The sequence below is a fragment of the Pistacia vera genome, unplaced genomic scaffold (assembly GCF_008641045.1).
Source record: "Pistacia vera cultivar Batoury unplaced genomic scaffold, PisVer_v2 Contig192, whole genome shotgun sequence".
NCBI classification, from domain to species: domain Eukaryota; kingdom Viridiplantae; phylum Streptophyta; class Magnoliopsida; order Sapindales; family Anacardiaceae; genus Pistacia; species Pistacia vera.
The window spans coordinates 1,316,154-1,334,031 of record NW_022195993.1 but is presented as its reverse complement, the minus strand read 5'-3'; the positions used below and the strand labels follow the sequence as shown (position 1 = coordinate 1,334,031).

Here is a 17,878-nt window from a genome sequence, read left to right as displayed (position 1 = left end):
GAGTGTACAAGTCTGCAATCTCCAATACGTTGATTTGTATAGTTTTGAGCATAGGCAGCCACCATGTTGTCCCAAGTCATCGGTCCAACATTAACCTGTGCTCGAGCTGCATTGTGAGCATTGACGTAGTCCTGTTGCGAGTTTTGTGCATGGGATGGAAGGACCAGGGCTAGGGCTAACCCCATGACACACAGAAGAGTTAGTGAAAGCGTAGAAGATAGCATTTTGGGTTTGCTCACAAGTCATCACACTATTACCTGTACAACACAATTGAAAATCAAGTTTTTCTAATTAATAATTTCGAGGAAATCACCCCACTCGAACAGTTGCTGGCCATGTTCCAAAAGCCAACACTGTTTAAGAAACTACAATGTTTGGCCTGCAAAAGTTCATGTCTTTAGAAAACATATATACGTTAGCTATGCCTGTGCCATAGACTTTTGTTAATTTGTTTCTATTGTCAACCTGAGCAACTTTGGAAATCTGAGATTGCTGTCTCTTTTATTAGGGTGGCATATTTAGATATTTTGATCTATCTTCAACTCATAGTTTAAAGTTAACAAAGAATATTATCTAAACTTATGTTTTAACCTATAGAATGGTTAATTATCCGAGAGATTAAAAGTTTCGAATTCATTCGAAATAATAGGGTTAATACCTTTCCCCTCTTATTGGTCCTAGTTAGTCTTGTTTTAAAAACCTCTTCTTCTTCCAACAATATAATAGCACTATAGAATGATACTTTCTTATATCTATTTAATAATTTTGAAAAAACTGAAATATCATTAGATAAAACTATTTTCAAGGACACATAATTAGCAAGGTCAAGTCAATACACTTACTTTTGGAGCATGCATTATAGTTCCCTGAATGGTAGGTTACCAAATATTTCATACAATTTCTTTCGCTATTATTCAACAAATAGCCTCAGACGAACTGATGGGCATTCATAGGAATATGGTGTGGAAATTATTTGATCAACTTGCTTGAAGAGCTAAAAAAAATTGGAAATTGACCCACATGTGAAACTGGGTTTCATATGCCGAAACCAGATCAACTTTATTCATAATTAAATAAAATTCCATGCCTTAAGCAAGTCATCGCTTTTCCAAATTCACCCAAGTATTACATGCAGCAATTGGTTTAGCCTCTGGCAAGTTTAATCAAAACCCACATCTCATTACATCAATTTAATCAGGAGGCACATAAGAAATTTTTGACAATGTTGTTGAACAATTGAGGGTTCTCAATTTGGGGCACATGGGACGTCTTTTCTATTACTTCCAGCCTCGCCTTCTCCCCTAGAAGCCTGCAAATCACCATTCACCATAGTAAAAAATGCTTTCAATTTGATTATGACTCTCAACTCTAAAATCAAAATAATTAGTCAATGAAGTGGTTGGTAGGTTGAAGTTGTTAGGTTTCATACTCCTTCAGTTCAGTAGCCATCTTCAAAGGAAATATCTGGTCTTGGTCTCCCCATAGGATCAACACATCCTACACAACAAAATGCATCGCCAGAATAGGCGGCTAATTGATTAAAGCTTTTATAAAAAAATAATTTAAATATTTTTAGAAAATATACAAACAATTATTCTGTCTTGAAAACTTTTTAAAAAAAATTTACCAAACAACTATTCAGCATTTTATTCAACTCTGATATAGTTTTCAGATATTTTACCAAATATATTTTATATTCAAATTCAATTTAATTTGATTCAACTCAACTCAACTTAATACACTTTTTCATAATAACATTGTTCAAAAAGTGTAACTAACAAGTCCTAAGACACTGATATATCATATTGAACTATCATCAAAATACGGTAGAGTTTGACGATAGTTCAATATGATATATTTACATCAATCTTTGAGTTTGTATATTTCATTTGTACATATATACCTTCAATTATCAAAACCAAATCCTTTTTCAGTACTGTCGCATTTGCTAATCATGGGATATACTAAATTAAAGCATCGATTTTGATTTCATAGGAATTAATCATGCTTCCAATTTTTGGAAAATCGATGCTGTCTCCTTCGCTAATATGGAACATACTGAAAACAATTATTTTGGATTACATTTGAATTAATACTAAAGAGAACGTGGGGAAACTAATAAAAGATATGTGATAAAAGAAGAATAAAATGAAATATTTTGTTTAGTCTAAGTTATATTCTGAATTATGAATACGTGCTTTATATATCTATATATAAATTTATAATCATCTTAGAATATGCTTGGATGTGTTATAAAACCACTATTTATATATGATCTAATACTAGTAAATTTTGTTCTGTTGGATTGGTGAAGTTGTTGGGTTCCTGCCGTCAATTATATGACACTGAAGGAAAAATAAATACGATTAAAGGATCCTTTAGCCATCGCATGCTTCAGCACAAGTACAATGAAATTTAGAAATTCATTAATTAAGTTCCTAATTGTTTTGGACTTTGGAGATTAGCAAAAGCTCAGGGCTGCGTTTTGAAACTTTGATTGTGGAAAGCGTTGAAAATTATATATTGCCAGAAAAGCACATGTCTACATTCTCTGAACTTTCAGTTACCGATGATACTAACCTCCATTAATAAATTATACATTGTATTATACTATTTTAAAAGTATTGTATTAATTATTACAATATACATAACATTAAATTATACCGAGTAGATATATTAGATTGTGCTACACGTAAAAATGATAAAAACTCCATAATTTTTTTTTTTTTATTTCTTTAGATAAATAAAACTATTTAATTCTCATTTATATATATTTAAGGTAATAATAATTGAAATTATAAAAGAAATGCAAGTCAAAAGTAGATAGTACTTGTATGCTATTCACCATCAAAATTTGATAAATGGGTGCGGAGTTTGACAACATCACTAAAAGGATGAATGTAAGTTGATTATTTGGACTTGTGATAATAGTGGACTTTTTAAAATCAATTTATTAAATTTATTAAAAATTAATTAAGAATAATTCTATAACTAAAAAATAGATTATTTTTCATACAATATTGATATACCGAATACATCATACCATCCAATCCAATAAAGACATATATAGAACAATACAATATTGTATGCCATACATACATGTAGTCTTATTATAATAATTTTCCAGTAAAAAACAAAAAAAAAAAAAAAAAAACAAAAAAAAAAAAACCTCAACCCTTATAAATTAAACTTCTACCTTTTTGCTTTTATGAAATTAATCTTTATCTTCATTAACTACTTCTGGATGACATAGTGGTTCGATAGTGATTTTTGAGTGTATTACTCAATATATTCCAAGTTTGAGTCCCTCCTCTATCACTAATAGGGGTAGCCACTAATACTCTTACTTGATCGGTAGTTTTAGGGTCTCGGGGGATTAGTTGAGATGCGTATAAATTAATCCGAATACCCCTGTCGTCAAAAAAATAAAAATAATAATAATAATAATAATAATAATAATAATAATCTTCATTACATTATATAATGATATAGTGAGATCATTAGAATTCTCTTTGGGGAACACGTCTACGATTTCAGATTTACAACTTATTAATCATCCATTTATAAAATTAGATGAATCTTAGTCATTTTTATATTTTATACAAGTCTTTCTTAGTCAAGGGAGACGTGTAGCTCGCAGTTTAAACTATCCACAATTATCATCTTATTAAATTATATTTCTCTTCTTTTTCCTTTCACGTGTACACGCATATGATGATCCATGTTACCCTTTTTCCAAAAACTGTAATTGCCTTAATCCAATTGAGAACATCGCTCAAGAGCTCTTCACCAGATTCATAATATTTATGAACTTCTGTAACATCTTGTCCAATACCATCAAATTTAATCTTTATTGGATTTCTAGCAATTGGAATTAAGAAGAAGAATAATGATTTTGGTGACTGGGTTCTTCTAGCAACTGATTCAGTTTTCTCTAGGTTTTATTTTGGTGAAGCAAGGCCTGTTTTCGTTGTTGGTTTTTCTATCTTCTTTTGTATAGACCTTCTAGAGGCTAGTTTTTCGGTACGTAAGGATTGAATATCCTTGTTCCCCTTTGTCGCTTTTTGTGTAGTTTGGTTCCTTGGACTTGTCCGAGGAGCTTGGCTTCTAAAGGGAATCCCCTTCTTTAGGTTGTATTCTTTCATTCATGTTGAGTGAATCTTTAACGGGTTTGTCTTGTGCCTGAAGTGAAACTCTGTCATCGTGGTGTTAGCTCAAGTGACAATCCTCAGCTATTGATTCCATTCAGATCTGACGGCCATTATTAGCTCATTAAGTCAAAGTATAAAAGGCAGCTAGATCTGAGAATGCGCATAGCAACTTGATCTTCTTCTTTCTTGCGTTTTACAACAGTTTTAGTCTTCTGATTTTTTACTCTTTTGAACATTGTAATCAGGTTTAGGTTCTTGTGAATCTTGATAGCAGAACCAGCAGAGTGGTTTTCTTGGTATAGGCTTTCAGTTTTTGGGTTAGCTTATTGTGATTATAGAGGTTCGAATGATTGTTGTATCAGTGTAAGAGTTGAGCGATTTGGGTTGTGATTGAGTTGCACTTGTAATACTTTGATCCTTATAGTACAATGAGTCCCAATTTGCTTGGAGCTCAACGTGGACGTAGTTTATTCCATTGGAATAAGCGAACCACGGTAAAAATCTTGTGTTCTTGGTAGTTTTAAGTCTTGTGATTCTGTTTGTGAGTGTTGATTGATAGGTTTGAATTCTGTTTCACACACAACAGTGGTATCAGAGCGAGATTAGGGTTTATTCAGTCTAATCTGAGTGATTCTTGAAACCTAGGGTTTATACAAATTGGGGGTTTCGGTTTAATCAGTCAAATTAGTGGCTTAGGGCTTAGAAAACCTTAGAATATCTGATCAATTTTGTGAAATTAGTTCGAATTCAACCTTAACCACGATTAGGGTTTCTATGTCAATCCTAGATCTAAATAGTAATCCGTCACTATGACTACTACAAGAGTCGAAATCACCCAGCTCGATGGGAAAATTGATTTCAATAGTTGGAAAAAGAAAATGAAGGCGTTGTTATCTCATAACAAGGTAGCCATCGCACTGGAAAAGGACGTGACCAAATGGTCAGAGGAGAAACTGAAAAAGAAGGCAGAACTGGAGGAGGAGGCATACAATCTGATAATCATGAACCTCTCCGATGCGATCCTGCTAAAGGTAGACGGTTTTGAAACTCTGACAACAGTATGGGGTAAACTCGAATCTCTTTATGCATTACAATCTGCTCCTAATCTAGCTTACTTAAAAGGTGTTTTATTTGCATATAAAATGGATAGCTTTATGACTATTGATGAGAATATTGATGAGTTCTTGAAACTAACCCAAGTGTTGAAGGGTACAGATCAAGAACTCGAAGACTCTAGTTTAGCTATGATTCTTTTGAATTCTTTAACTGAAGATTACCAGGTTGTAAAAAATGCCCTCCAATATACTAGTACTGTCCCAAGCATAGATTTAATAGTTTTAGGATTAAAAGCTAGGGAATTAGAGATTAAAGTGCAGAGAAGAACTGGTAGTAATCTTTTTGTTAAAGGAAAGGGTGATTTTAATCAAATTAGTAATTCTGTCCAGTCTGATAGTGGGCCTAGGAATAAGAAAAAATGAAAACAAAACCGTAAGGCCAAAGGAGAAACCAGGAAGTGTTACTTCCTGTAACAAGGTTGGCCATTTGAAAAAGAACTGTTATGCCTGGCTTAAGAAACAGAAACAAGGGAATACAGAAAGCAACCTAGCAACCTCTAAGTCCAGTTTAGAAGAATCTGAAGTTTTAACTGTTTCTAAAACAGAAAAGATAAATGATTGGATAATGGACTCTGGGTGCTCTTTTCATATGAGTCCCAATAAAGATTGGTTTAAGGACTATGAGGGGAATAGGTTAGAAACTGTTTACATGGGGAATAATAATGCCTGTAGGGTTGAAGGGATAGGCAGCATCACATTAAAACTAAACAGTGGTAAAACTGTCAAGTTGACTAAAGTGAGGTACATTCCAGAATTAAAAAGAAACTTAATTTCATTAGGTGTCTTAGATGAATCTGGTTGTAGTTATAAAGCTGAAAATGGTTGCCTGTATGTTTATAAAAATAACTGTGTTTTGCTTGAAGGGATAAAAAGAAATGGCTTGTATATTCTGTCTGGATCCTATTATGCTGATTGTTTAAATTCTGCTTTGGTTTCTACTAACTTGAATGTTACTGAAAAATGGCACTTAAGATTAGGCCATATGAGCCAAAAGGTCTTGGACATCCTCCATAAGTAGGGCTTGTTTGGTAAAGACCCTATTAAGCCTCTTGATTTCTGTGAGACCTGCATTATAGGCAAACAGCACAGGTTGAGTTTCCAAAAGGGACTCACCTAGCTGCCAACTGCTTAGAATACTTGCATGCTGACTTGTGGGGACCTAAAAGGGTCAAATCACATAAGGGTAGTAGTTATTTTCTATCCATAGTAGATGATTACAGTAGGAAGGTGTGAGTTTTCTTGCTTAGGACTAAGGATGAAGCTTTGGGTAGCTTTAAATGTTGGAAGGTTCTTGTAGAGAACTAAACTGATAGAAGAATTAAAACCCTTAGAACAGACAATGGTTTAGAGTTCTGTAACCAGAAATTTGACTCCTTTTGCACTGAACATGACATCCTAAGACATAGAACTGTTAGGAGAACCCCTCAGCAGAATGGGGTTGTTGAAAGAATGAATAGAACCCTTTTAGAAAAGGTGAGGTGCTTTCTCTTTACATCCTGCCTTCCTAAGTCATTTTGGGGAGAAGCCTTTAACATAGCTGCCTATCTTATTAACAGAAGTCCCTCTAATGCCATCAGCTTTAAGTGGCCTGAGGAAAAATGGAGTAATAGGAAACCTAGTTTAGGACACTTGAGGACCTTTGGATGTGCTGCATACGTCCATAACAGTGAAGGGAAATTAGATCCTAGGTCACTTAGTTGTGTCTTCTTAGGTTATCAAGAGGGAACCAAAGGGTATAGGCTTTGGGATAGAAGTACCCCAAGAGTTAGAATAATAATTAGTAGGGATGTAATTTTCAATGAAAATATATTTCCGTGCAAAGTTTCTAACCCTGATGCAGGATCAACAAGCAGCAATCCTATGAACCAGGACTAGCCTGAGAGAGTCCAAATTGAGGTGGAGTCTACTGAAATTCAACCTGGATTGGAACATCAAGAAGCTGAAGTAAATGAACCAGATTTGGATCCTGACTTGGATGAGGAAAATGCAACAGAACCTGTTAAACCCCATCCTAATCCTTTAGCCCAGTACCAGTTTGCCAGGGATAGAAGTAGGAGAGAAATGAGGCCACCATCAAGATACTCCTATGCAGACTTGATTTACACAGCCTTGGTGGTAGGAGCTTAAGTTCAGAGGTCAGAACCCGACTGCTATGAAGAAGTAGTCAGATCCAAAGACAGAGCACAATGGCAAGCTACAATGGAGGAAGAGATGCTGTCCTATAAGGTAAATGGAACCTGGTCTTTGGTTCCAAATCCCAAAGACCAGAAACTGTTTGAGTGTAGATGGCTATTCAAATCCCAAAGACCAGAAACTGTTTGAGAGAAATGAGGCCACCATCAAGATACTCCTATGCAGACTTGATTCACAGCCTTGGTGGTAGGAGCTTAAGTTCAGAGGTCAACCCGACTGCTATGAAGAAGTAATATCCAAAGACGAGCACAATGGCAAGCTACAATGGAGGAAGAGATGCTGTCCTATAAGGTAAATGGAACCTGGTCTTTGTTCCAAATCCCAAAGACCAGAAACTGTTTGAGTGTAGATGGCTATTCAAACTGAAGGAAGGTACAACCTCTTCTGACCCTCCTAGATATAGCTAGTTTGGTAGCTAAAGGCTACATACAGCGGGAGGGAATAGACTTTAGTGAGATATCTCTCCCGTTGTGAAATATAAACCATTAGATCATATTAGCCATTGTTCCTATAAGGACCTAGTTAGAACAGTTGGATGTCAAGACTGCCTTTTTGCAAGGGAATTGGATGAAGAAATTTCACGAGACAGCTCATAGGTTTTGTAGATAAAAACCTACCCAACCGTGTATGCTTCCTTAACAAATCATTATATGGACTGAAACAGTCCCCTAGGCAATGGTAAAACGTTTTGATGTTTTTATTCTTAGTATTGGCTTCAAAAAGCAAAATGAAAAATGTTTCTATTATGCTTTATATGATGATTATGCCTTTGTATTTGCTACTGTATGTTGTGTACGGCCCACTTGAGGTACGTGTTTGTTTCTTCTTCTTTTGCTCTTATTTGAGTTGGTTTCTTGGATTATGTTTGGTTGACCTTTGATTGGTGTTTTGAATACTTGCCCTGAAATTGGTTGAAAATAGAGAAGTTCAATGTTCCAGCTTCGCCGCGGCAAAGAGGTGTTGAAGCCACGGGAAGCTGCTGGACATTTTCGCGCGGCGACAGAAGCTTCCTCCCGCGGCGACAGGCCGATCAAAATGTTTGTTAAGTTTTAGATATTTTCTTCCCTAAGGGCAATTTGACCATTCTACCCCTAATTAGCAGGAAAGTGGGGACTAAAATTTAAGGAATTTTCATGGAGAATATGTTGCTATGGGGGTGTGTTTGTAATGAATCAAAGGATATAGATAGAATTCCCAAAGAAGAGTAAGGGCAAAATGGGAATGCTTGTATAAATTCCATTAAAAGGAATAAGTCATTGCAAACCCTTCATTCTTCTTCCTCCATCGCCACTCTCCTCTCTTACTTCCTCTCAAATTCTCTTTCTTTTGATCAAGGAGTTTAAAGGGATTTTGGAGTGTTTGGGGTAGAAAATCAACCTAAGGCATCCAAGGTAAGGATTCTTGCTTTGGTTGTGAAGCTTTGTGAGTTTTTGTATATATTGATATTGAGGGTTTTTGTTCTTTTGCTTAAGAGTAAGAAAAATTCAAGCAAACCAGTGAAAGAGAGAGTTAGTGAAATCTCTCCATAACAAGGTAATAAACCCCAACCCAAGTTGAGATTTGGGATTTCTTGATTAGGGTTTTGATAGCACTTATGTATGTATGTTATATACATGTTATATGCCATGTTTTGAGGCTTAAATAGAGATTTCTAGTGCTTTGTGATTGTTTATACATTGCAAATATAAGAAGTGAGATGTGGTTTGGAAAGGTAGTTTGAGATGGAATTGAAGGGGTATTGAGGAATCCTTTTGGAAGTGTCTTTCTTTGGCAGGATATGTGGCTATGTGGGGTTTCTCCCCATTTTGGATGGTTAGAGAAGATTGAATCATTGTTATAGTAGAGTTTTATTATGCACTTGAGTTGTTTGATGAAATGCCTAATAGAGTGTTGAGTATGAGTAGTGAACCTTAATTCTTGCAACATTCTGTTACTTTTCATAAGTGCATTAGTGAAGATGAATGTAACGTATTTTACACTATGATTTTGCATTGAATTTGATAGATTTAGGATACTTTCATACAATTTGGGCCATAATTGCTACCTAATTCTATTAATTTTCTTTGTAGGCCTAAACAATTGTTTAGCATAAACAGTTTTGAGCGTAAATTGTGTAACTTGAGCTTGAAAACGCGGAATGACCTGAATTTAGAAGCTTTGGAAAGCTAAGAAGAGGAGCTACAACGTTCATGTTTTGGGTTTTTCTTAATTCTGACTGGACAAAGGTAAAACTTGGCTTGAAGTCGTGAAAGGTATGCTGGAACTGAAGAAAAAGTCTTGGACATGCTTCAGTATTCTGCCATAACTTGATCTATGACCTCGGATTGTTCTGATTCTTGAACGACCAGAAATATAATTGAAGGATACATTCAATGTTTAACACGTTTCCAGATTCGAACTCTATCATGCTCAAATTGGGCCTGGAATTCTTCGCGCGGCGAAACCTGCATCAGATATAAAAATAGAACAACGCGTTTTGGCTTGCTAGGGCTTCGTCCTTAAGTGAGAGAGGTTAAATTAGAGCGAAAGAAGAGAAAAGGGGCTTGGTTCGTGATTTGGGAGGCACCTCATGGAAGGAGAAGATTATGAAGATTTGGGCTTCAAATTAGAGAAGATTTCTCCATCTTTTGCTTGCTTTTCAATGATGATCTTGATTCAGTTTGTTTTTGTTGTTTTATTTCGTTTTTGAGTATGAACTGAGTTGTTAGCTAGGTTTGATGTAATCTTGATACAATGATTCAAATTTATATGGATTGAATTACTTTGAGTTTTAATTTCATGATTGAGTGTTTATCTCTTTGCTTATGTCTTTTGGATGCTTGATCACCATTCAATGTGGGTTGTTCACAATGAGACTGAGAAGTGATTTGTGATTGTGCCTCTTGGATAATACCATGATTAGCAAACGCTAGAGATAGGTTTAGCGAACTATGAAATCTAGATAGAATCCACAAAGCTTAAAATCCTTTGAACTATTAATCTTCATTTTGTTGGGTGCGAAGCTTAATACGGATAAGTAGGGAAATGTAGCATGAGAATGTATATTTTACACTTAGGGAATTCAATTTTCAATCAAGGAATTAGAACTTGGGTAATAGATTCTATGATTTGGGTTAGCGTATTTAGGTGAATTCAACACCCTAGCATTTGTTTTAGAATTGTTTAATCAGTTAAGTTGTTGGTGTTTGCATTTGTATTTAGTTTGTTAATCTTCCATCAATCCAATTTATTGTTGCTTCAATTAGGACTTAAACTAGAAAAATCGGTATTAGTAACACTATCCTCATGGAACGATACTCACTCATCACTTTATTACTTTTTGTGACTAGTATACTTGCTACATTTTGCATGTTGTAAGAACACACGCATCATGAACCATCCATAGCATTAATTGTGCATTGAGAGTGACCTAAGAAAGAGTAGGAAACTTTGTGTATGCACTTGCTCTATGATGTAGAGAACTTTGTGGATGCACACTCTAAGGGTAGAGAGAATGAGAAGTGCTATATAGAGTGAATAGAAGAGTATTAGAATAGGTTGATGCTTTGTGATCATCACCCGACAGTTATGGAAATCGGGTTGTGCTTTGTGATCACCACCCAAATAGCCATTAAATGGGTTGATGCTTTGGATCATCATCCATAGGTATGAGAAACGGTGGATGCTTTGTGACCATCACCTGTAGTATTAAAAAGGGGTTGATGCTTTGGACCATCACCCGATATTTATTAGAGATGGGTTGATCTTTGTGATCATCACCCGACAGTGATTAGAACGGGTTAATGCTTGGTGATCGTTATCCGAAAGTCTGAGGAACGGGTAGGTGCTATGTGTCTCCACCCGTAGTTACGAAATGATCCCCACTCGGTAGTCACAAAACGGGTGTGGTGCTGTGTGAATTCCACCCAATAGTCATGAAGAGTGAGATGGTGCTGTGTGAACGTCATCCGGCCGTACCTCCGGTAAGATGAGGCCATGACTTTTAGTAGGACCACAGAAAGTGTGAGGAAAGAATTAAGAGTAATACATACGGGGATAGACAGATAGAGGGTTTTACTTACTGAGCATTATTTTGTGCTCACCCCGTTATTTTCCTTTGTGGATGCAGGATCTAGGTGATGATGTAGTCGGAGGGGCGTCGGCAAGCGAGGAGCAATAGCTACACTGTTTCCCCTGTTCTGTCTTTTAAAATGGCATTTTTGTAAATGACGTTCTTTGTGTATAAAAGACGTATGACTTATAATACAAAGGAAAAGTTTTGGGCCCATTTTCTATTGTTATTATGCATGCATTGTACTAGTTTACAGCAGTTGTTACATGTTGATGACATGCTTTTAATTTGCAAGTCTAAATCTAGGCTGGAAGAGTTAAAGAAAAAATTAAACTCTGAATTTGATATGAAAGATGTAGGACATGCAAGAAGGATTTTAGTCATGGTCATAGATAGAAACAGAAAGCATAATGAACTAAAGGTGCATCAGACTTCATATTTGTAAAAACTAGTGACCAAATTTGGCATGACAGGTTCTAAAATAGTAACAGTACCTTTGGCTGGACATTTCATGTTAAGTAAGAGTCAATGTCCCAAAACAGATGCAGATTTAATTAAAATGGAAAATGTTCCCTATGCTAATGTAATTGGGTCTGTTATATATGCCATGATCAACACTAGACCAGACCTCTCCTTTGCAATTTCCCTTTTAAGCCAAATTATGTCAAATCCTGGTTTTGAGCATTGGCTTGCCCTCAAATGGTTGCTTAGGTATATTAACATTACATTAAATGTTGGTCTAGAATATGGAAAAAGATTTGACTCACTTGATCTTGTAGGTTTTGTAGACTCTGATTTTGCAGGTGACAAGGACTTAAGAAAGTCAACTACTACATACTTGTTTACCTTGGGGGGAAATTGTGTGAGCTAGAAGTCTCAAGTTCAGCTAATTGTTGCACTATCCACCACCGAGGCAAAATATGTGGCTGTCACGGACATATTCAAAGAAGCCATTTGGCTCCAAGGATTACTATCAAAGGTAGAGTTGCTGGATGGTATAGTTATTGTCTATTCGGACAGCCAAAGTGTCATCCACTTGTGCAAGAATCCAGTGTACCAGAATGGACCAAACATGTTGATGTTAAGTACCACTTTGTGAGGGAGCTAGTTAAGAAAGGAGTGATTAGCCTGAAAAAGGTACCAACTGAAGACAATCATGTTGACATGGGAACAAAGGTAGTCACTCTGGTTAAGTTCAAGCACTGCTTGAACCTACTGCATGTCAAATGACCTGCAACAATTGAGTTGTGATAAGCAATTTGTGGTGAAACTACACTGATAAGGATATTTGGTTCTCTTGATTTGGTGGTGTGTTAAAGCTTCAAGGTGGAGGTTGTTGAGTGAATCTTTAACAGTGTCGTCTTGCGCTTGAAGTGAAACGCTGTCGTCTTGGTGTTAGCTCAAGTGACAATCCTCAACCATTGATTCCATTCAGATCTGACGGCCATTATCAGCTCATTAAGTCAAAGAATAAAAGGCAGCCAGATCTAAGAATGCGCACAACAACTTGATCTTCTTCTTTCTTGCGTTTTACAACAGTTTTAGTCTTCTTATTTTTTCCTCTTTCGAACATTGTAATCAGGTTTAGGTTCTTGTGAATCTTGATAGCAGAAATTACTGAGTGGTTTTTCTGGTATAGGCTTTCAGTTTTCGGGTTAGATTATTGTGATTACAGGGAGGTTCGAGTGATTGTTGTATCAGTGTAAGAGTTGAGCAATTTGGGTTGTGATTGAGTTGTTCTTGTAATACTTTGATCCTTATAGTGCAGTGAGTCCCAATTTGCTAGGAGCTCAACGTGGACGTAGTTTATTTCATTGGAATAAGCGAACCACGATAAAAATCTTGTGTTCTTGATTGTGTTCTTGGTAGTTTTAAGTATGATTCTGTTTGTAAGTGTTGATTGATAGGTTTGAATTCTGTTTCATGCACAACAATTCATTTATAAATTACCGATTATCCAAAAAAAAAAAAAAAAGATGAATTACGATTGTAAATTTAGCAAAAGATGTATAGTAATTCATTCGTGAATTAAACATTCGTTTGCCAGTACAATAGGCTTTATTCATTGAAAACATTCAATCATCTCCTATTCGGTGACAAATGAGATAATACTAATTAATTACTAAGGTTTCTGCCTGACGTAATTGCCTGGGGGAGCATAGTTGCAACCGATGAAAGTTCCGCCATTGTTGCACCTCAGCTTGGCGCACCCAATGCAAACGGAGTTGTGCCAAACTACCTGAGTGTAGTGGCCACAAACCTTGCCTGTAGCACAAGTATTAGACTTGTAGTCATAATTGGCCTTCTCATTGACCCACATTTTCACGTCATCCATTCCCAAAAGGTCAGCGCTGCTCCCTGCAATGTTCTCACCGTATTTCCCACCACCACCGGAGTGGACCATAGTGCAATCGCCGATACGTTGATTAGCATAGTTTTGTGCAAAGGCAGCTACCGTGTTGTCCCAAGTCACAGGCCCAACACCGACGGCTACATGAGCTGAATTGTGGGCATTGATGTAGTCCTGATGGGAGTTTTGTGCATGGGAGGGGAAGACGAGGGCTAACCCCATGAGACACAAAAGAAATAGTGCAATTTTGATTGAAACCATTTTGTTTTGCGAGAATTTTGTAATGCAAAGAAAAATTGTTGAGTGATTGATGAACAAAATGAGAGGATTAGAGGGGTATTTATAGGGGAGAAGGCATGGAAAATTGTTGAATCCATTTGTTTGATCAAGTGAAATAGGTAAAAAGGATAAAAATATTAATAATGTCACCTTCAATGAAAGTTTAAATTAAACGTTTTCATGGTTTGCATTTTGATGAAATCAACTTCAACGTTTTACTTCTAGGAGGAGTAAATTGATAAACATTGGATTGGATTTCTATAAATGACGTGAAACAGTGCTACCATAGCATATGTGTTATGCTTATTTTTCTAAAATAAAATAAATTATATATTTTAAAACATTTNAAGAATTATTTTGGATTCCATTTGAATTAATACTAAAGAGAACGTGAGGAAACTAATAAAAGATGAGATAAAAGAAAGAATAAAATGAAATATTTTGTTTAGTCCAAGTTATATACTGAATTATGAATACGTGCTTTATATATCTATGTATAAATTTATAATCACCTTAGAATATGCTTGGATGTGTTATAAAATCACTATTTATATATGATCTAATAATAGTAAAGTTTATTCCGTTGGATTGGTGAAGTTGTTGGGTTCCTACCGTCGTCAATTATATGACACTGAAGGAAAAATAAATACAATTAAAAGATCCTTTAGCCATCGCATGCTTCAGAACAAGTACAATGAAATTTAAGGGTGCGTTTGGTTTATTATTTTGGGGATAGTATTAGATAGTTGGATAGGGGAGTATTACGAGATAAAATTTAAAAATTTATGAAAAAACCCCCAAGGTTTACTAATTTAATAAACACCCCAATATATTAAAATATTGTGAAATAACAAAAACACCCTTACCACCCGCAGTGCTAGATTCCGACCACCACCACCGGAATCTAGCCAGAAATTTGGGTAACCATACATACCGGTTGGATCTTGCGGGTATTCGATCGATATGGCCTTTTCCGGCCATATCTACCACGGATCTGGCCAGAAAAGGCCAGATCTAAGGTCGCATGTGGCCCTCGACGGCCAGAAAAGACCATCTTTAGCCGTCAGTTGGTCGTTATTGATAGTCAACGACGACCATTTTTTTGGTCGTCGCCTTTTCTGGCCAAATCCACTGTAGATCTGACCAGAAATATCGGTTATTTCCGATGGTTGTATGACTGTTGTGACAAATTCCGGCTACCACCGGTGGTGGTTGCTGGAATCTAGTAAGTATTGGTAGGCGGGCGTGTTTTTGTTAGTTTTTAAACTTTTTTCTAGTGGGTATTTAATGAAATTAATAAACTTATAGGGTCTAAAAATAGTTAAAAAAATAGACTAATATTTTGGGAATAACGTGCCAAACAACATTTGAACAATAGGATTTGAAATATGAATAAAAACAATAAGCCAAATGCACCCTAAAAATAATTAATTAAGTTCCTAATTGTTTTGGACTTTGGAGATTAACAAAATTTCAGGGCTGCGTTTGGAAACTTTGATTATGGAAAGCGTTGAAATTATATATAGCCAGAAAAGCACATGTCTACATTCTCTGAACTTTCAGTTACCGATGAAACTAACCTCCATTAATAAATTATACATTGTATTATACTATTTTATAAGTATTGTATTAATTAATACAATATACATAACATTAAATAATACCGAGTAGATATATTAGATTGTGCTACACATAAAAATGATACAAACTCCATAATTTTTTTTTTTATTTCCTTAGAAAAATAAAAGTATTTAATTCTCATTTATATATTTGAAATTATAAAAGAAATGCAAGTCAAAAGTAGATAGTACTTGTACGCTATTGACCATCAAAGTTTGATAAATCGGTGCGGAGTTTAAAAACATAACTAAAAGGATGAATGTAAGTTGATTATTTGGACTTGTGATAATAGTGGACTTTTTAAAATCAATTTATTAAAAATTAATTAAGAATCATTCTATAACTAAAAAATAGATTATTTTTCATACAATAATGATAGACCGAATACATCATACCATCCAATCCAATAAAGACATATATAGAACAATACAATATAGTATGCCATACATACATGTAGTCTATTTTCTATTAAAAAAAAAAAAAAAAAAACAAAAAACAAAAAAGACCCACCCTTATAAATTAACTTCTACCTTTTCCTTTCATGAAATTAATCTTCATCTCATTACACCTCTAGATGACCGAGTAATTTTATAGTGATTCTTGAGTATATTACTCAAAATGTCTAAGTTGGAGTCACTCCTCTGTTATTAATAAGGGATATTCTAGAGTTCTTACTGATTGGTAGTTTCAGATCTTAAAGATTAGTTTAGGTGCATATAATTGGCTCAGACACCCCAATCATTAAAAAAAAAAAAAAAAAAAAAAAAAATCTTCATTACATTATAAGGAGTAGTGAGATCATTAGAATTCTCTTAGGAAACACCTCTACGAGTTCAGATTTACAACTATTAATCATCCATTTATAAAATTAGATGAATCTAGTCATATATTTTATACAAGTCTTCTTAGTCAAGGAGCATGTGTGCTCGCAGTTTAAACTATCCCATTTTCATCTTATTGAATTATATGTCACTCATTTTCCTTCGTAACTCTCATGTACACGCATATGATGACCTGTTACCGCTTTTCCAAAAACCTGTAATGCCAACATTGCTCAAGAGCTCTTCACCAATTCATAATATTTATGATCTTCTGCAACATCTTGTCCATACCTCAAATTTATCTTTATTGGATTTCCAGCGATTGAATTAAAGAAGAATAATGATTTGGTGACTGGGTTCTTCCAGCAACTGATTCAAGTTTTCTCTAGGTTTTTATTTGGTGAAGCAAGGCCTGTTTTCGTTGTTGGTTTTGCTGATCTTCTTTTGTTAGACTTTCTAGAGGCTACTCTTTTTGGTACATAAGGTTGAATATCCTGTTCCCCTTTGTTGCTTTTGTGTAGTTTGGTTCCTTGGACTTGTCCGAGGAGCTTGGCTTCTAAAGGGAATCCCCTTCTTTAGGTTGTTTTTTCATTCACTTATAATTACCGTATTCACCGATTATCCAAAAAAAATATAAATTACGATTGTTAATTTAACAAAATATGTATAGTAATTCATTCATGAATTAAACATTCGTTTGCCAGTACAATAGACTTTATTCATTGAAAACATTCAATCATCTCTTATTTGGTGACAAATGAGATAGAACTAATTAATTAGTAAGGTTTCTGCCCGACGTAATTGCCTAGGGGAGCATAGTTGCAACCGATGAAAGTTCCACCATTGTTGCACCTCACTTTGGCACACCCAATGCAAACGGAGTCTCGCCAAACTACCTGAGTGTAGTGGCCGCAAACCTTGCCTGCAGCACAAGTATTAGAGTTGTAGTCATAATCGGCCTTCTCACTGACCCACATTTTCACAGCATCTGTTCCCAAAAGGTCAGCGTTGCTCCATGCAAGGTTCTCACCATATTTCCCACCACCACCGGAGTGGACGAGAGGGCAATCGCCGATACGTTGATTAGCATAGTTTTGTGCAAAGGCAGCTACTGTGTTGTCCCAAGTCACAGGCCCAACACCAACAGTTGCACGAGCTGAATTGTGGACATTGACGTAATCCTATTGGGAGTTTTGTGCATGGGAGGGGAAGACGAGGGCTAACCCCATGAGACACAAAAGAGAGAGTGCAATTTTGATTGAAACCATTTTGTTTTGCAAGAATTTTGTAATGAAAAG

General features: G+C 35.6%; 1 protein-coding gene and 1 pseudogene across 1 annotated transcript; both read right to left on the bottom strand.

Moving 5' to 3' along the window:
- Positions 1–13,617: 13,617 nt before the first annotated feature.
- LOC116127625 (pathogenesis-related protein 1-like) lies at positions 13,618–14,161 on the bottom strand. The gene has a single exon (XM_031413265.1). The coding sequence runs from the start codon at positions 14,119–14,121 to the stop codon at positions 13,633–13,635; it is 489 nt and encodes a 162-aa protein (XP_031269125.1). The 5' UTR covers positions 14,122–14,161; the 3' UTR covers positions 13,618–13,632.
- Positions 14,162–17,215: 3,054 nt separating this feature from the next.
- Positions 17,216–17,878, bottom strand: LOC116127515 (annotated as a pseudogene).